The 20,545-nt window shown below is 40.8% G+C and overlaps 1 protein-coding gene and 1 non-coding gene across 2 annotated transcripts in view; both read right to left on the reverse strand.

Annotated features, from left to right (window-relative positions):
* RS1 (retinoschisin 1) overlaps positions 1 to 15,493 on the reverse strand; it is a 30,344-nt gene extending 14,851 nt beyond the window's left edge. The window contains exons 1-3 of the mRNA XM_074946071.1: positions 15,382 to 15,493; positions 5,882 to 5,907; positions 4,307 to 4,412 (exon numbers count right to left, since the gene is read on the reverse strand). Of these exons, the coding sequence (XP_074802172.1) occupies positions 4,307 to 4,412; positions 5,882 to 5,907; positions 15,382 to 15,433 (184 nt within the window). The 5' untranslated portion in view covers positions 15,434 to 15,493. The remainder of the gene's footprint in view (positions 1 to 4,306; positions 4,413 to 5,881; positions 5,908 to 15,381) is intronic.
* A 4,947-nt stretch (positions 15,494 to 20,440) lies between these two features.
* TRNAV-UAC (transfer RNA valine (anticodon UAC)) lies at positions 20,441 to 20,513 on the reverse strand. The gene has a single exon. It is a non-coding gene; the product is annotated as a tRNA-Val (tRNA).
* Between the last annotated feature and the right edge of the window lie 32 nt (positions 20,514 to 20,545).

Raw genomic sequence — 20,545 nt, forward strand, 5'->3', positions numbered from 1 at the left:
TGACACAAATGTTGGTAGCATAATAAACAATGATGTGGACAGAGCAATCATACAGAGCAATATGGATCACTTGATAAATTGGGAACACTGATACACAATACATTTTAATACAGTCAAATGCAGAATAAAGTCCAGACCAGTAATATGTGTACTTGGTGCTTTAATAGGGCCAGTTTCACAAAGCTGAAAACAATTATGAGGCAAATTATCTAGGAGGAAGAATTTAATCAGAAAAATGTGAATGATAATTTGGAATCATTTAAGAACACCTTACTAGATGTCCCAAAAAGCAATTCCACAATTGAGCAAGAAGGTTATACTGATTAAAAAACACCACCACCCTGCTTTAGAAGGGAAGGGAAGGGAAGTCAGCTATTAAAAAAATGTAGCAAATAAAAAAATGGGGAAGTTGATAGTAATGAATATAAATCAGAAGTTACGAATTGTGAAAAATAGATAAGAGAAGAAAGGAGGCACAAGGGGAAATCTATGGCTAGCAGAGTTAAGGACAATGAGAAGAAGTTTTTGAAATATTTTAAGAACAAAAAAGAACCCTGACCACAATATTGCTCCATTACTAGATGGAAATGATAGAATTATCAGTAGTAATGCAGAAAAGGCAGATGTGTTCAAAAAATATTTGTGGTCTGTATTTGGGGAAAAAACAGATGATATAGCCTCATTATATGGTGATGATAACACTCTTTCCATTCCACTAATATCTTGGGAGGGTGTTAAACAGCAGCTACTAATGCTGCACATTTTTAAATCAGCAGGTCCAGATAATTTGCATCAGAAAGTTGGCTGAGGAGCTTACTGAATCGTTAATGTTGCTTTTCAATGAGTCTTGAAGCACTGGGGAAATTCCAGAAGCTTGGAAGCTAAAGCTGTGCCAATTTTTAAAAAGGGTAAGTGGGATGGACCACAATAATTATATGCCTATCAGCCGGACATCAGTCCCAGGCAAGAAAATGGAGTGGTTGATACAGCAGTTGATTAATAAAGAATTAAAGGAAAATAATGTAATTAATGCAAATCAACATGGGTTTATGGAAAATAGATCCTGTCAAACTGCTTCATATTTTTTTAGATGAGATTACAAGTTTGATTGATAAAGGTAATACAGTTGATGTAATATACTTAGACTTCTGTAATGTGTTTGACTTGGTTGACTTCTGTAATGTGTTTGACTTGATCAAAATGTGTGCAACATTTTGATTAAAAATATAGAATGATATAAAATTAACATGGCACACATTAAATGGATTTAAAACTAGCTAACTGATAAGTCTCAAAATATATCTGTAAACAGGGAATCGTCACTGAGCAGGTGTGTTTTCAGTGGCATCTCACAATGATTTGGTCTTGGCCCTATGCTATTTAACATTTTTATTAAGGACTTGGAACATAAAATCATCACTGTTCAAGTTTGCAGATGATACAAAAATTGGGGCATTGGTAAATAATGAAGAAGATAGGACACTGATTCAGATCAGTCTGGATTGTTTGGTTAACTGGGCACAAGCAAACAATATGCATTTTAATAGGGCTACATGTAAATATACAAATCTAGGAACAAAGAGTGTAGGCCATACTTACAGGGTGCGGGACTCTATCCTGAGAAGCAGTGACTCTGAAAAAGATTTGGGGGTTGTGGTAGATAATCAGCTGAACATGAACTCCCAGTGTGATACTATGGCCAAAAGAGCGAATGTGATCCTGGGATGCATAAACAGGGGAAATTTGAGTAGAAGTAGAGAAGTTATTTTACCTCTATCTTTGGCACAGCTGCCACTACTGCTGGAATATTGTGTCCAGTTCTGGTGCCCACAATTCAAGAAGATTGTTGATAAATTGGAAAGGGTTCAGAGAAAACCTGCCGTATAGTGATGGACTCAAAGAGCTCAATCTATTTAGCTTAACCAGGAGAAGTTTAAGGAGGGACTTGATTGCAGTGTATAAGTACCGACATGGTATTAAATATTTAATAATGGGCTCTTCAGTCAAGCAGAGCAAGGTATAACACAATCCAATGGCTGAAAGCTGAAGCTACACAAACTCAGATTGGAAATAAGGTGTCAATTTTAGCAAAGAGAACACTTAACTATTAAAACAATTTACCAGTGGTCATAGTGGATTCTCCATCACTGACAATTTTAAAATCACGATTGGATGTTTATCTAAAAGATCTGCTCTAGGCATGATTCTGGGGAAGTTCTTTGGCCCATGTTACACAGGAAGTCAGAGTACATGACTGCAGTGGTGCCTTCTGGCCTTCGAATCTATGAAACGTTATACATCTAAGAAATACAGGCCATACCAGAATGGGGGTTGTCGTGGACAAGCAACTCAACATGATCTCCCAGAGCAATGCTGCAGCAAAAAGGCTAATTCAATCCTTGGATACATAAACAGGGGAATAGGGAGTTGGAGCAGCCATATGGAGGTGATTTTAACCTCTGTATACAGCATTGGTGAGATCAGTACTGAAATACTATGTACAGTTCTGATGTACACAGTATAAAAAGGAGGTTGAAAAATTAGTGAGAGTGCGGGAAAGAGCCACAAAACTTGGAGGGCTGGAGAAAATGCTTTACAGTGAGAGACTTAAAGAGCTCAATCTGTTAAGCTTGTCAAAAACTAGACTAAGAGGTGACTTGATTACTGGGGAGAAAATAGCGGGTACTAAAGGATAAATGATAACCTAGCAGAGAAAGGTATAACAAGAACCAGTGGTTGGAAGCTGTAGCAGATAAATTTGAATTAGAAATAAGGCCCAATTTTTTTTTACAATGAGGGTGATTAACCACCGTCCACTGGAATAAACTATCAAGGGGAGTGGTGGATTTTCCAGCTTGATTTGAGGTCTTCAAATCAAGTCTGGATACCTTTGATGCACATCTGGAACACGTTAGGCCTTGTCTACACTACGGGGGGAGACTGATCTAAGTTACACAACTTCAGCTATGTGAATAACGTAGCTGAAGTCGACACACTTAGATCTACTTACTGTGGGGTCCACATTACACAATGTCGACTGGAGACGCTCTCCCGTCAACTCCCTTTGTGCTTCTCGTTCAGGTGGAATACAGGAGTCGATGGGAGAGCAATTGGTGGTCGATTTAGTAGGTCTTCATTAGACCTGCTAAATCAACCGCTGATGCATTCATAGCTGCTCATCGAACCCCCAGTAAGTGTAGACAAGGCCTTAGTCACACACAAGTTTATTGGGCCTAATACAGAGGTAGATGGATGGAAGTTGATGTGATGTGGAGGAGGTCAGACTAGATGAGCTAATGGTCCCTTCTGGCCTTGAACTCTATGAATCTACCATCAGTCTAGTGTTCCCCACCCCATGCAAAGACAAAGTGAGTCACCTCTGCACCAAGCCCCAGGGAGCAGGAGAAGGATTTCTGTGGCAGATACTGAACTCTGCCCTGAGGTCATGGCAGCAGCACAATGCCAGTTCATCAACAGGCCTTTTCCTTCATATACCTCTTAATTTCCATTCGTAACCACTTTATAGAGCTAGTCCTCAACACCATTGCCCTGTGGAGACACTGGCTGAAAAAAGGCAGAGCTTGAAGAATTCTAATTCTTCAGGTGGGATATCTTAGACCTCATCTACACGGGCAATTTGCCTCAATTCCCGCATTGATAGCTGCTGGCAGCTTGGGTGGCTTCACCAGTGCCAGCCCCTAAGGAGAAATTCTGGCTCCGATGACCTGTAGACATCCCGAGCTAGCTTTAATCTAGTGACTGTGAGCACTGATAGCAGTGAAGCTAGGCAGCACAGGCTTCCAAGTGGGCCGTACAAAGCTGCCCAGGACTAGCTCTGTACTCCAGTGGCTAGATTGCGCTGAAGTCCATGCTGCTGTGGCTTCACTGCTACGGGTACTCATGCTAGCTAAATCTAAGCTAGCTCAGGTATGGGTCCACGTGCTGCAGTCACACCCCCTGACTGCAGTGTAGGCAACCCCTCAGAGGTTCAGCATGAGTGCTGCCCTATGACACAAACCACAATAGCACCCACAGCAGTTAGTAACACAGCCAGCTGAGATCTACTACTCTATTTCTGAGCAGTCCCATCATTGATGCAGTACATTGGGGCTGAGCTGATCATCCAGAATCAGACAGGACCCAATGTGTGCTAAGGGAATAGGACGTTCAGTTCAAAAGCTACAGACCAACAGTACAGGGCAGCATTTTAGAATGTCAGAACAAGTGAAAATAGTGCTATAAGAAGCTCTAGAGAGAAAGGCAGTGAAGTACATAGCTCATAACTTGGAGAGAAATAATCCCTTACCTGGCATGCACACTAAGCTGTTGGTTCCGGCGGTCCATACTGAATTGGCACTTCCTTGACAATCACATTTGCAAGCTTTACTGTGCCAGTGCTCCAATCGGTCATCCTAATGTAATACAAAAGAAACCAACACAGCTATCATATGTGGCGAGAGGAGACTGGGCCTGATTCTCCAAAGCCTTGCACCTTGTGTAGTCACTTATCTCTCTTCAATGTGAGTGCAGAACACGACCATTGTGCTATGGAAGCTCTTCACTCCTGCTTTGCACTTACTCTGCACAGGTATAAAAGATGGCACAAGGCAGTGGAAAAATCAGACCCGCTGTATTTATGGTCCTAGGGTCTGTTCACAGTACATGTAAAGCTTTTAGTGTGCTACAAAGGCTGATCCTGCTTCCACTGAAGTCAATAAGAGTTTTATCATTTAATGGAAACAGAAATGGTCCCTAAACGAGAAAGTCACAGGACCTGAGGGTGAAATTCATCCCATTACAAAGAGCCAGAGAAGACTCATGCACCAAACTTAAGTTTTACTGTATAGGTGTGAATTTCACCCCAAATAAATAATGCCATCTAATGCTGCAAAGTATTACTCTTGGGTTCATGAGACTTCCATTAATGTACCAAATTTACATATTTTTGTTTATGCATCATGAATATTTAAGTAAATCTTCCAAACATTCATCTCTGCTAAGGAACCAGTATTCTGAAACTCAGGGCCAGACTGCGTCCTTTATTAAATTGGTATAAATCCAAAGTAACTCAACTGACATCAGTGGAATTATACTGTTTTGATACACTGGTGCCATTGAGATCTGAATCTAGCCCTAACAGAGTATAAATTAGAACCAATTCTCAAAACTGGATGATATATTATGGCATTATTACATGGGGATTTGTAAGTCAGTGTTTCAAAATTGTGTTAATGTCTTGACCAAGCGTGGGTGATATCAGAAAATTGTGTTTTTTAGAGAACGTACGGTAAGGATGATGGGACAGAATGAACCATAATTAATGCCCCTTCCATTCTTGTTAAAGCACAAATAATTTGTGATATTGTGGCGCTGTATGATATTTACAAAGCTAGCTTTGTGCTCTTCCACTTTGAGAACCTACCTCTCCTGGGAATTTTTAATTGTCCAGTATAAATGTGCACATGGGTGCAAGACTGAGCCTTCACCGGTGTGTCTTACTCTGGTAACCTACTGGAGTAAGTCACACAGATGCAAGCTGTGTTTTGCACTTGTGCAGCATGAGTCTACATTAGGGATTTGTACCAGTGGAACTGCATCTATGTGGTTATGCTGGTGCAAATATCTCCATTCTAGACAAGCCCTCAGTGTTGTATTTTTACCGGGAGGTTGCATTCAGATGATCTGGTAATTAACAAACAAATGCAGAAGACCTACACCCATAATTCATATTTAGACAGAATAAGCCACAAACACAGGGACTAATCCTGCATTGTGCTAAGCACCCTCAGCTCCCGCTAACTGCAGTGGGATTTCACTGGCTAAGCATAATGCAGAATTGGTCCCAGAGAGTACTTAGGTAACATTCAGAAAATGGACTTACCTCACCAGGCGACAATGCCAGCGTAGCTGTGTGGATGAGATAATCAAGCATGGTAGAAAGAATAAAAAGAGAGTTAAGAATCGAAGGTGCTGCAGATAAATCCTGCTGTTTTCAAGAGTTAAATATATTCCACACAAGCTGACTTCCATGTGCTAGCAGAAGGACATGGACTACTGGGCAGGAAGAACACACTAATATAAGGGTGAAATCCCAGCCCCACTGAAGTCAGTGACAAAATTCCTATTGACTTCAGTGAAGTCAGGATTTCACCCTAAGTATTTGTACCACAATCATTTTGTGCAACTACAAAGAAAGAAAATGAAATTGAAACTGACCCCCACCAATCAATATTATACAGCAGACTAGTTGTTTTCTAACAGTGGTACCTCAGACAAGACCACTGTGGCCGATAAAGGGAAGATTTACAGTTTTCTAAAAATTCTCTGACCTTGTTTATCTTATGCCTCCTCCTAAACTGTGGCTTCTTCAAGCACTCTTCCTGATTACAGGCCTGCTCCATCTCCCACTGAAATCAATAGGACCCTGTCTATTGACTTTAATGGGAATTCAATAGGGCCCTATCAGATTTACTTGTCCAATAAGAAATGGAAAAAAGTACCATGTGACTGCGAAAACCAACCAACACAACTTGAATGTCAAATGTTCAGTGTCCAATACCTGCAGTGAACTGGCAAACTGCTGATGATCAAGCCACAGAGTAGAAAAAAGTGAATAAATTTGAATGAGGAACTAGAAATCTGCAAGCACATGTTCTTTGAGCAGTAAAAGAGGCTCTTTCTATCAAACAAATTACTTTCTGTGAATTGTTCACTGAACTCTAATTACAGGTTACTCATTCCTACACTGGGCCATAGCTGAACCTAGCAAGGTTTAAATAATGCTAATAGTTAATAATGTCTTACATGTATATAGCAACTTTCATCACATCATATTTCCAAAATGCTTCACAGTCATAATCAATTGAAATACAAACTATTGACAAGGATCAGTTTATCCACTGCTGAAACGTAGACTCCTCTCGGATGTGCCAATGGCTTAGCAAGTATGCATCAACACCGTCAAATGAAGAACACAACAAAGAACACAATGACAGAGGTGAGAGTTTGAAAACTATACAATGGATGTTTTTAAAAAATACGGAACATTTGTTTTAACCTCAGTCCCCTGAGTCAGCATTTCTGATGTCAGCAATTTACAACAATAAACAGGACAATGCCAGATTTATGTGGAATAGAGGTAAATTTGGGTCTAAAATGAATGATGCACCTTACAATCAGGTACAGCTGAGAGCTGTGTGGGCCACAAGCCCTACCCTGCTTCCACTGAATTCAGTGGCACAACTTAAACTGACCATAATTGGAATTTGGATGAGCACAGACTTAGAAAAAATGACTAAATATAAAGTAGAGACCTCTGGATTTTGGCCCTTTGTAAAGAATAAATTCATGATAAAAAAAAGCTGAATTATGCAATTCAAATGCTTTAACTTCTTTCAGCACAAATTACTGAAATGCAAGTAATATGATCAAGGTGAGAATAGAACACTGAAGTCCCTTTATATTTTGGTTCTAATGATACACTGTGTTTCGTATCCATTTTTTATGGTACTTTACTGCCTTTAATACAGTGAAAATAAATGTTCAGATCAGGTCATTAGCAGCACAGAACATGTTTACACAAATGCTGAGCAGGTGTATTCAGTTTGGTGCACTTTGGGTCACTGAATTACAGAAATAAAACTAGAGACACTAAATTATTTCAGCAAACAGGGCACACAGTGATTTTAGTTTTTATTTCGTTTGGAGGTGTTTGCATTTGGGTAAATCCCAGAGTTCTTACTCCTAACTCAGTAAAAAAATACCATTGGGTAGAATGAGTAGCTTTGCCTCAGTAAGGAGTTGAAGGCTCAGTCCTTTCTGCTGCATATGACGTCCATTTTGGTAAGCAATGAGGCATGCCTACTCGCTAGTAATTCTAGAGCTGGGCCTAAATCAAAACCCTAGGTCTGAACATCCACAAGCACTGAGGACATCTGCATTTGATGCCTCACTGACCACTTTCTAGAATGGGACAAACCAACCCCCCTGCCGGAGCTAAGAACTCCAAATCTGGAGGGTGTTTAGATCCAGATATAAACTTGGTGGCTTTGGCCCTATCTAAATAATGTAGTGTTGAATATCTTCTGACTTTATAATTCTCTAATAACTTATCTAAATGGATTATTATACACTCTTTCTATTTTTATGGGGAAAATTCTGGGCCCTTTGAAGTCAGAGTGAGATTCAGTGAGAACAAAGTTTAGCCTGTGGTGAGTAGTTGATCAGTTCATGGGTAATTCAAAAACTGTAAAAGCAAGAGCTCAATAAGAAGAAGTTAGGATTTTATTAAAGCTGTTGGAAATTTTCAAAATTCAAAAGTTTTCAGCCAAAATGGGACATTTTTTTTGCCAAAACGTTTGCCTAAAAAAAAAAATCAAATTCTAAATTTTTTTCAGTGAAAAAATAGTCATTTGCAAAAAAAATGGTCACTGTTTTTTGACCAGTTATAGAACTTGATGAAAAATGTTGAATTCCAGAAGTTTTCTGTGAAAAGGGGATAATTTTGTTGGCAAAAAGTTTTTTGTGAAAAATGTTGTTTATTACCAGCTCTAAAATTTACTTTGGAATTAGACACAAAAAAGAAGTGATGCTGGTGTCATATTTCAGGTCATATGAATTCTTGTGAAAAGAAGAACCACCACCAGTTTTCTATGTCTATACTGGCTTTATTTGGGGGTGCTGGAGGCTTACAGTCAGTTGCTTGTGTGGCCATTTTTGTGCCAAGGCCTCTTGAAGTGCTCTTGCCCTAGAGCTGAACACTGAGCGAATGGGAGGGTTAGGCATGAGGCACAGCACTAGGATTGGGTTGGGGCTGCGAGGGGGTGGGGCAGAAAAGGAGCAGCCTCAGGAAGGAGAGTGTCTCTTCCCTGTCCTCATTCCTGCTGGCTCCTAATGAGTTGTTGTGACCTAGTGGATAGCACCAGGTAGCCCGCCTTGGGGCACTGTCCCTCTGGTTGAGCAGTCCTGCTCTCCCCACACTTTTAGCCTTCAGCTCAGGGTAGACTCACTGATCCCTGCTTTCCACCTCCACCCCCTCCCTTTTCTGTACTGTGGTCCTGTGTCTTGTCTGGTTTAGATCTAGATTGTACAGTCTTCAAGGCAAGAACTATGTCTTATTCTACGTTCTGTAAAGCACTATGACCAGACTTAATAATTACAAATTGATAATCTTCTGTGCACCATAGCTGAGACTCTGCAAAAACTGCTGGCTCAGCTCCAGGCGGGGTTTCAGATCACCCCTTCTGCACCTTACCTTATCTGCCCTGAACGTTCTGGATAACTTTCTTTTGTAACTGGAGAAATCACAGTGTGTAGATCTTTGACAAGTACAGTTAATTTTGGGCAGCATTTACACTGCAGACCCAACATCTAGCTTTTAAAAAAAATTTACACTGAAGATTGTCACATGACTAAAAGCAATTAACTGGAGATCAAGGCAAGTTGGGTTAGGTCAGGTACAAGAGAGGTAAACTGCCATGCGGTATATAAAAAACCCAGCACATTTAATGAAAGGAGCAGATAGTTGCAGCCTCTCATAAAATTTCTAATAGTTATTAGAAAAAAAAAGAGTTAATTGGTGAAGGAAGGCATATAGCTTAGCGTAGTCTAAAATGATACTGTTAAGAGGAAACAAATTTTCAGTCAAAGGAAAAGAACAGAATTGACAAAATTTAAAGAACATGGATAATACTAAGATCACTTCTGGCAGTGCATATTGGATCTCCGACACTGGAAGGATGCTAGAGCACACTTTCAAGAGTGATTATGTTTTATGACAGATGTAATAACATATGCGAGATCTATTTATGAAACAGTGAACCCTTTTTAGATTATACAAAACATGATTAAAATATATCATGTTATATGACCAAATAAACTCAAGCAAATCAAAATATTGTAAACACAGACATGTGGAGAATGTTTATTTTTGTTTATTTGCTTCTTTAAATGAACATCGTCAAACTAAAAATTGCACTTCTGCTTGGAAATATTCTGCCTATTATTTGTGTAGATAACAACTAAGTAGACCATAAAGAGAGAAATTAGTAAATCGTATTTTCTCTTTTTATAGTTTGTGTCTTTGGCAATATTTTGGGCACAATCAATTTAATTGTTTCACCGGTATAATCAAAAAAGTTAGTTAGTTACCCCTCTTGTTTTTGTGAGTCATTTCACACAGTAACAGGGCAAAGAAAAACATGTTAAAATGAAAAAATATGACAAAAACTACAAAAAACTGACAGGAAAACTAAAGAAATAGGTGATGTACCTAAAACTACTTCTAATTCATTTTCTGAATCTGACTTGGTTTCAAGTTGATAGTGTCTCTTTAATGTCACAATATATAAATATGAATTCACAAAAAATAAATATGTGAATATAAATATATATTCAATCGAGTTTTTTAATACAACACTTAGCACTTGAAAGGGTCAAGACACTATACAGATATTATTTATTTTGTCCTCTTAAGCCCCACTTTGAGGTACACGGACCACAGGTAAGTACTATCATACACAGTTTGTAGGTAGGGAAACTGGAATAGAAAGCTGAAGTGAATTACCCAAAGCCATACAAAGCATCAGTGGCAGAGGCAAGATTAGAATCTGAGACTTCCCCGACGCAGTGCTTATTACCCCAGCCCATACTACCTTTCTATAGAGAAGTTAGTAGAAGTCATAATTATGCAGATGGGTAAAAGTCCATCCAAATGTATTCCCTAGTATTCTGCTGTTTGTGTTTATTGAAAAGAAAAACAACTTTGGGTCTGTTTGCTATTTTGCACACAGTAAATTAAATACTCAGCACCCTGTAACCCCACTGACATCAATGGGGGGCGGGGGTAGCACAGGTACAAATGAAAGCAGAATTAGGCCTAAGACATCTATATATTTTCCATACTTTTGATGTCTCCCATCCTTAAATGATAATATTTGAGATGTTCACACATGCTTGGCTGTGTTATACTTACAAATGAGTTCCTGAAATTATAAAACCATTGAAATGTACATCAAATTTTTCAACAAGACTAAGGAGTATCTGGATTTTAAAAATAGAAACGTATAAAATATTTATGTAGTAGTTTATACAATGAATGTAACAAATAAGATATAATCCAAAATTTAAGACTAATTTGGTATCTGTGGAATAAGTAATACTATAAAAATGCAAATACCTCGCTGTAATTACAGTATTAAATGCAATTCTTTATAATTTCCCCTCCCCTCATATCTTGCAGTCCTGGTTACCTGCTAACCTCTCTACCAAAGGTGAATTCATTCCATTGGTGCTGTAGAAATCTAATGAACACCTTAGGATCTTTGGGGATAAGTGATGCTATATAAATATACAACATCACACTGATACATGTTCAGTGCAATTCACCCCTGTGCAGAGGGCCAACCTTTTTCGAGGACATAAGTGGCAAAAGGCAAGTGTGCTGGGGTGAAATCCTGGGTCCGTTGAAATCCATTGTTTTGCCATTGACTTCACTGGGGCCAGGATTTCACCCATAGTATTTAAATGGCATTTAAGTGCATAGGCCTCTTCCTGGCCCTCTGCACAGGTTCTCACCTTTTATGTGCAATAATCCTCTGGCAGCCATTTGTCAAATATTTCAGTCCTTTGACATTTCAGCTGTAAAATGTGCTCTTTGGGCCAGATGCTCAGCTTATGTAAATTGGACACACTCCACTGATTTCATTCAGTCACTGATTTACACTAGCTAGCCATCTGCTCCTGGGATGAATCGTGTTACGGGGACCCTTCTGTTCAGGTTTAGCAACCAGATTCAGTCAGGTTCTCATATTTTCCCAGGGCGTATTCCTTGGGTGCTACAAAAGCAGCACGCACCCCAGCAATGTACATTTTGTGTGCCTTAGCCCTGAGCTGCAGGGTTCAAATGCTTGCAATATAGTAACTCAGGACAAAAATTTCAAAACTGCCAAAGTGATTTAGGAGCTTGTGTCCCATTTTTCAAAAGTGGTCAGTCGGGCCAGGATTTCACCCCCTGTGCAGAGGGACCCAGCAAACTTACCTTTGCCACTTATAACCTCTAAATAGGGCTTTACTGGAACTTAAGTGAAGCAGAGGTCTTGGGCTGCTCCTCCACACAGGGGTGAATTCCACTGAATGTGTACCATGTGTAACTTGTGTATGGGGCAGATTTGAACAAAGTTGCTTTCAGTGGGAATTAGGCACCTAGGTGCTTTTGAAGATCCTACTAGGTGCCTATCGGCATCTGAAAGCACTTAATGACCTTTGAGAATCTGTCCCTCAGGGTCTAGTTTGCTTTTGAAAATGGGACGTCAGCTCCTAAGTTTCAAGGCCCCTTTCAAAATTTGACCTGAAGTCTTCACACCAATGCATCACTTGGCTGGTCTACAGAGACTGCCAATAGACATCAACAGAGCTGCTGTGGGGCATAAGGGGGACCTGTTCTCCTATCTGCAATCCTGTTGATGTGTCCCCCTCAGTGCAGTTGCAGATCTTGCGCATTTTCACTCCTGGTCCCCACCCTAACTTTATTCATATGCTTTCTCCACAGCCAAAAGGGAGCCAGTTGTGATGCAGCTATGTGTATCTCCTGGGCTTAGGCTACCAGTTCATTTCAGTAACTACCAACCAGGGCAGGATTTGAGCCAGAGACATAAATGGTGAAAGGTCAGTATCTCATTAGCCATCTCCTGAACCAGCTACTTCCCCAAGAAGAGAGAGATGCTATTTTGTTTTAAACTTCTCTCTGATCTTTAAACCTGCTGGGAATAGATTTCTCATCACCATCTGCACTGATTGCAATGTTCCATATCCTTTCCCTTTAACACAAAGTGGAAAATAATAATATAAAATCACATTTTGTGACCTGGGGTAGGCAGGACACAAATATGTATTTGGAAATTTAGACATCTGGATTTAAATCCTGGCCCCACTGAAGTCAAAAACTGCAACTGAATTCAGTGGGACAAGGATTTCACCTCTGGTGCATCTTAAGTAGAAGATGATCAAAAATGAAAAATGATGAAAGACTTCAAAGTTTTTAAATTGTTTCTGTTTCACAACACCCAAAATGGATCCACTTTAGAGTTCTAGGGTTTTTTTTTTATTTTTATGTGTGAAAAGTCAATCATTTTTTAAATAAAAAATGTTATCAAAAACCACTATCAAAATGATTATTACAATGTTTTGGTAAATGGAAAAAATTGCAAGAAACATTTTGATGTTTTTGATGTTTTCAGTAATGATTTTGATACATGTTTCAATAAAAAGGTATTGTGAAAAGGATTTGCAAAAAACAAATAATTTCAAAAACAGTTTGTCAAAACTTTTTTTTTTTGCTTTTAAAAAAGGTCCTTTTTAATGAATTTTTTTTCATCTGAGAAATGTTGAGCAGCTCTGATCTTGAAATTCACACCATTCTTCCTTAGTATTGGTGGTCATAAGGTATATTGCCGCCACTAGATATATTGGGGTAGCCCGGGTATAACTTAAGGTGGCCCTTAATGGGATTTGAATGTTGCTGTTGTTAAACCCACAGCTGATACAGAAGAGGCTCATTTTTTTAACTGTAGGGATGAGTTCATTTTTCCATGCATATACTGACACTGACAGAAGAATGCGGAATAAGCATATCACATTCAATGCGTTAAAACATATTTGTGTCAATAGAAAGCTCAGTGTGCACTTTATCTCTATATGGATTTGGGACCAGCAGCTGCTCAGGCACTAGTCACAAGAGCTTGCCATAGCAACATCTGCTGCTGCTTTGGTAGGGCCCACTGCAAATATAAGAACCAACCAAAAGGTGCATGTAAAACTGAAGAGAACAACTAAATTGGTTAGTACAGGATAACTGCTCATAGCTTACGTGACTGATCTGATGCCACCTTCTTGATGGTGTAAGCTACATGGAGAAGCCGATAGGAATTCTCAGGGATTGGGATAAAAGACTGGAACGCAGTCATTTTAATGTTCAGGAGGTAAATGTGCAGTATAGAAGGCACTTCCGTGAGGAAAGAGAGAAAAACAGGAAATACGGAAAGCAACGTTTGGAAAGTGATGGCACAAGTAATTTTTTGCACCTCTATCCAGAAATGTGGGTGCCCAATCAAAACGAAGCAGTGCTGGGATTCATAGGAAAACAGAAACACGTTACTCCACATCCAGTCAAGTAATGCTAAAGGTTTGGCTTAAACCCATAAGTTCCAGGATATTTGAAGGTTGACAAGTCAGCTACATGCAAATGAAGACAGGAGAGATATGAGATATCATAACAATGTACAAATATCTGAAGGGAACTAAATTATTGTATGAGATACTCTGAGCTACAACAAGGAATAATAGGATGAAATTAAGACAGGACTAATTTGGGAAAACTTTCCTGATCACAAGATGCATTAGGCTAAAATAATGGACATGGATATGAATAGGTTTCGGACTTTAAAAACTAGACTGGACAAAACAATAAAAAATATACTGGAAGGAATAATTTTGTATTCTCAGAGGGATTAATTGGATTGTCTGATACTCTGACTTCTGAAATTTTGTGACCCTTAATGTGGTTAGATATTATGGGGTGAAATTAATGGGAATTTTGCCTTTGATTCCAATGGGATCAGAATTTCAAATGAGTCTATAAATGTATCTCCTTGTAGCTAACGCTGGTAATACCTAGGCACAATGGGGTTAATTAAGGATAGATGGAGGGTAGCTGTGACCCCTACATTTTCTGGCTTTTGGCAACTCTTATTAAACTCCTATTATTGATGGTTTCCTTAAACTTAAATTTTGGATAGCTTCAAAATCAGTAAATAATTTTCAAATTTTCTTCAGATATCTATTTTTTTATTCAGTAGAGTAGTTCTTTTGAAACCTTTCCACTACAACTCTGATTTTCCAGCAAGTTCTGGAAACCTCTGAAAAATCTTTGGGGAAATGAGGATTTGTATAATCAGAAATGCAATGTTATGCTGTCAAGGGTCACAACCAACCTCCACTTAATCAAGAGGTTTGATTCATGAGAGACCAGCTCCTTCATATTATACAGTACCTCATTTTTCAAATAACTATTATTTACTCCCTGATTAAGAATCATTACAGTCTCCTGTCCAAATTTATATTTTGGCAAATTATATGTCAATTTTTTAAAATGGCAATTATTTGGTATTCAGAGAATTATGAGAAATATTCTCTCTCTCTCTCGCTCCCTCTCTCAAATGCAAGTGTACATAAATTACATCGGTTCTAGAATTTTTCCTTTACACAAATTATTATGTCTCCAATAGCACTTACAGAAGAGCCAGTGACAGAATAAAGAGGGGTGAGTGAAACAAGAAATATAAATACAAACAGCCAAAAGTGCCTGCAAGTAGGTACAGTGCATACCTTTGTAGCAGAAAAGAAGAGACAGCAGGATGTTCTCCATCTTGAACTGCATCTCTTCTTTTGTCTTTCAAGAATGGGTACCTAGTGCACGCACAGCTTTCTGAGAACGAGTGAGATTAACTTGAGCAATGCCTGATTAAGCACATTACTCTCCTTAGCTCTTACGGTTTTACCAAATACAATCAAGCCAGCCATACACTACTACAGTCATCAAAGCTCCATCCTAGAGAAGATATCAAGAGGAACAGTATTTAAAAGGTTTCAGAGTAGCAGCCGTGTTAGTCTCTATTCGCAAAAAGAAAAGGAGGACTAGTGGCACCTTAGAGACTAACCAATTTATTTAAAAGGCAGGACGTGTATAGTGTGTATATAGTATATTTCCCCCTTCATTTTTTCCCACCATAAACACTTGGTGATATTTGTTTTTCTAAAAACTGTCTTGCTTAGAAAACAGCCCTGGTTATAATGTTTTCCAAGCCCACAAAGAGCAAAGGATTGAGAGCAGCAATGACTTAATCTAGAAGAAGCAGCACATTTGACCTATGCAGCTATTTATCTGCTGATTACTTGTAAAATCTTGAACCAAAAAATAAATCACCATAAGAAGCCTTCCTTTGCTAAAAGTTCTACCTCATAGTATCCTTCCGTTAAAAGTCACTATCAGACAATTTAAATTGCAGACCATTGTTCTCACACTTCGTAAAGCAACCCCACGTCCTTTCATGTATTTATACCTGCTCCTGTATTTTCACTCCATTCATCCGATGAAGTGGGTTCTAGCCCATGAAAGCTTATGCCCAAATAAATTTGTTAGTCTCTAAGGTGCCACAAGGACTCCTCGTTGTTTTTGCTGATACAGACTAACACGGCTGCCACTCTGAAAACTGAAGACAGTGAGAGCCTTCTCTAAAGCCTGTTGAAGTCAGTGGAAAGACTCCTGCTTTGGATCAGGGCCTAAAGCCCTATTAATTAGGTATGATTGTCATTGACTTTTAGTGGAAGGATAGTATTGGTGTTACTACCTCCAGCCCGCCCGCTCTGCTTCTGGAAGTGGCTGGCATGTCCCTGCGGCCGCTGCAGGGGAGTGGTGTCTCCATGCGCTGCCCCCGCCCCGAGTGCCAACTCTGCCAACTGTGGCCAATGGGAGCTGTGGGGGCGGTGCCTGCGGGCAGCAGCACGTGGAGACCCCTCCGGCCTCCCCATCTAGGAGCTGCTGCCAGAGCGGGGTGCAGGTTGCTTTTGGGAGCTGCCCGAGGTAAGTGCCGCATCCAAACCCCCGCCTCAGCCCAGAGCCCACACCCAAACTCCCTCCCAGAGCCCGGCCTCCGCACCCCTCCTGCACCCCAACCCCCTGCCCCAGCCCAGAGCCCGCACCCTGCACCCAAACTCCCTCCCAGAGCCCGCCCCTGCACTCCCTCCTGCACCCCAACCCCCTGCCCCAGCCCAGAGCCCACACCAAACTCCCTCCCAGAGTCCGCCCCCACACCCCCTCCCACATCCCTGCCCCAGCCCAGAGCCTGCCCCCAGACTCCCTCCCAAAGCCCGCACCCCAACCCCCTGCCCAGCCCAGATTCCACACCCCACACCCAAACTCCCTCCCAGAGTCAGTCCCGCACACCCTCTCCCACACCCCAACCCCCTGCCCCAGCCCAGAACCTTCCCACGACACCCAAACTCCCTCCCAAAGCCCGCCCCCCACATCCCAACCCCCTGCCCCAGCCCAGAGCCTGCCCCCAAACACCCTCTGAAAGCCCGCACCCTGCCCTGCACCCCAACCTCCTGCCCCAGCCCAGAGCCCACACCCAAACTCCCTCCCAGAGCCTGACCCCTCACCCCTCCGACACCCAAACTCCCTCCCAGAGCCTTAGGCAGGTGTGGGGCAGGGCAGGACTTGAACCCATTCTGGGCACCACCAAAAATTATACAAACCTGCCGCCCCTGCCAACAGAAGTTGGTCCAATAAAAGATATTACCTCACCCACCTTGTCTCTGTAATATCCTGGGGTCACACAGCTGCAACAACACTGCATACAACATGTAGGAGCATTTTTATAAATAAAGTTAAATGCAGAAATATCAGTCCAATGTAATTTGAGATGGTCCAGATTTTAAGTCTCTGTTTCTCTTATTTAATATTGTATTGATTTTGTTGTATGCAGATAAAATCAAGGGTAAAAACAATTCCATACACACAAAGGAAAATGGAGACACAACATATGATGGGAATTGCACTTTTCCCAAGCATTCAGACAATGGAACATTTGAGAACAGGTGAATTGACATGGATATAAAATCAAAGGTGTTTAAAGCTGTACAAACTAGCTTTATGTCTTGGATAAACTATGCTGACCCTTCGCTGAAGTGACACAAGCACAGTAGCATGAACACTGCCCTGGCCCTGCAGTTCTCTGGCGGAGACCTATGTTAGATAATGCAGGTGGGATGAAGCCTTCTTCCCATCAGTGATGATATCACCAATTACCTACTGTGCTGACCTCAGTGTTCCCCGCCATGTGTCACAATGAGGCTATTTGCATTCAGCAGCAGAAGTCTGTGCGTGGGTGGTGGCAGCAGCAGAACTGTTATTATCACAGCAGCTACCAGTACTCAGAAACACTCATCCCTTCTTTAGAGGAGGCACAGGATGCTACTCCCTCTGTTTGTTTCCCTCGCTTCCTGATAATGCTGCACACTCCCCATGCTGCATGCATCAGTGTTTCTATTCACTATTGTCTCCTGGGTTACAGAATCAAAATATACTCAGTGAAACTGGGAATCTCTCATCAGTTCTGTACCCACCAGTATACATTAACTTTGTAGAGGTCTGAATCACAGAATCATAGGGGACAAATTTTGTGGTCCTTTACTGAGCAAAACTGTCACTGAACTCCATGAAGTTTTGCTCAGATAAGGACAAAAGAGGAGGGTCCATAGAAACCAGAGATGGAAAAGACCTCTTAGGACACATCAGGCCTGATTTACACTCACACTGGCAATTCCATTGAATCCAGTCCAGATTCACACCATGAAAAGAGGATCAGACATGTCTACTCCAGCCATTCTACTACAGGAGGAGGGAACAGTTCAAGATTGCACCCTATGATCTGTTCTCCTGTGTTTATTTACCCACATAATGTTTTATAGTGCTCGTCATCACAGTATCTGACCACCTTACAAATGTAAATGGATTTAGCTTCATGACACCCCATTGAGGGAAGTATTCAGTGGTGGTTAAAAAAAAAATTGGGTAAACTAACCTAAACTCAACTTCATATTCCCCAAATGAGAAGATAAATTCCACAGTTCCCAACTGAGAAGTGGGTAACCTCAGTTTATCTGAGTTTACCCTTGACTACACTACTGAAAGTATTATTAGCCCAGTTTACAGATGGGGAAACTAAAGTGCACAGAGGCTAAAGCCCAAAAATTTATCAGCTGGCGCTGACTTTGGGTACCCAATTTGAATTGCTTTGGAACTGATTTTTCAAAGGTGCTGACCACTTGTAACTTCTGTTTATTTTGGTTGACTCTGCCTACCTTATTCACATTGAGTAGCACTTGAATCCACAAATATTCCTGTTGACCTCATTGGGGATCACTCAAGAAATGAGGTGTTGCTCAATGTGACTGATATTATCAGAATCTGGCCCTAAATGGAGGCTATCGGTGCTAATCACTATTAAAAAGCAAAGCCTCAGCTGGCCACCCAGAATCCGTAAGCACTTTTGGCCTTACAAACTTACCTGAAGTAATACTCAGTGAATGTCTGTAGAAAAGCTGGGAGTTGAACACAGACCGCCTGACTCCCATGCCACTGCTTTAGCCTTTGTATAGATATTTATACCCGTGCAAAGAGGGTTTGAAGTGCTACCAAATCAGAATGGTTGTGTCTGATACACACTTGGCATAGGTGTAAATGACACACAAGGTGCAAGACAGAGGAGAATCAGGCCCAAGATCACCCTTCCTCTCATGCTAGGCTTCTTCCCATAGATATTCCTCAGTTTGGAATAATTCCCTCTGGTATATTCTCCAGGGAAGAATGGTTCACTGGTATATTTTCCAGTGCTAGGATTGCTCCTTATGACACAGAACATAATCTGTGGTCTATGGATCAGCTGTTGTCTACAAAGCACTTATGCCACAGATGCCTAGTTGGTCATATGTTGATGGCTCTCCTCCTTATTACCAGGTGCAAAAGTACACTAACAGAAAATGAAATGCATTAAATGCTTTCCTAATAATTCTTTGACATATAAACTCTTGCTGTAGGTGTCCCTGGGAATTTACAAAAGGAAGTCAAATAGGAGGAGAGGTGAGTCACCATTAGAGCTGGCCAAAAAATTTTGAACCATTGTTTACTGAAAATTATCTTTTTTTAAAAACCCATTTTTTTCTGAAAAATAACAGACATAGCACTAATTCCTTTTTTCATTATTAGACATTTGCCTTTTGAAAAAGAGACTTTTTAATCGTTTTTCTTTTTATCTAAAACATTCTTGAAAATGTTGTCAAACTATTTCCTTTCCCGGAAACCCTGTGTTTGATCAACTAAACAATTCGGTTTCAAATTTTGATGACAAACGTTTTGCAAAGATTGTTTTAAAGGAAAAATGAGTCAATTTCAAACCCTTTGCAACAAGACCCGAATACAAAGTGTGTTCATAGAATCACGAAACTGGACGGGACCTGGAGCGGCCAAACAGCCCAGTCCCCGGCACTCATGTTCATTTTTTGGCAAGCCCCCTCTGCACGGCGCAGTGTCACAGCTAGAGACCCGCTGCACTAGGGGGAAGTCTGCGAGACACCTTCGTTACCTTCCCAAGGCAGGAACAGGAGCTTGGCTTGCAGGGCGCTGGCTGCAAGCCGCAGACGCTGCCCCCTTGGAGTGCATGCTGGCTGCAGCGTCACAGGTCCCAGACCTCAATCTGGTTTATTTCTTTAGAAATGTTACTATAAATTCTCTCATTAATTAAATCCCCAGCCTGGAAAAACGGGAAGAGTCTAACTTCCCCCTTCCCCAGAAAGAATCCAAAGCCAAAAACAGAGCCACAGGCTTTGGTTCCACTGGGGCTCGAACCCAGGACCTTCTGCGTGTAAAGCAGACGTGATAACCACTACACTATGGAACCGCCGCATGAATGGAATCCGCTGTCGCCGCCTT

The sequence above is a fragment of the Natator depressus genome, chromosome 1 (genome assembly GCF_965152275.1).
Source record: "Natator depressus isolate rNatDep1 chromosome 1, rNatDep2.hap1, whole genome shotgun sequence".
NCBI lineage: Eukaryota > Metazoa > Chordata > Testudines > Cheloniidae > Natator > Natator depressus.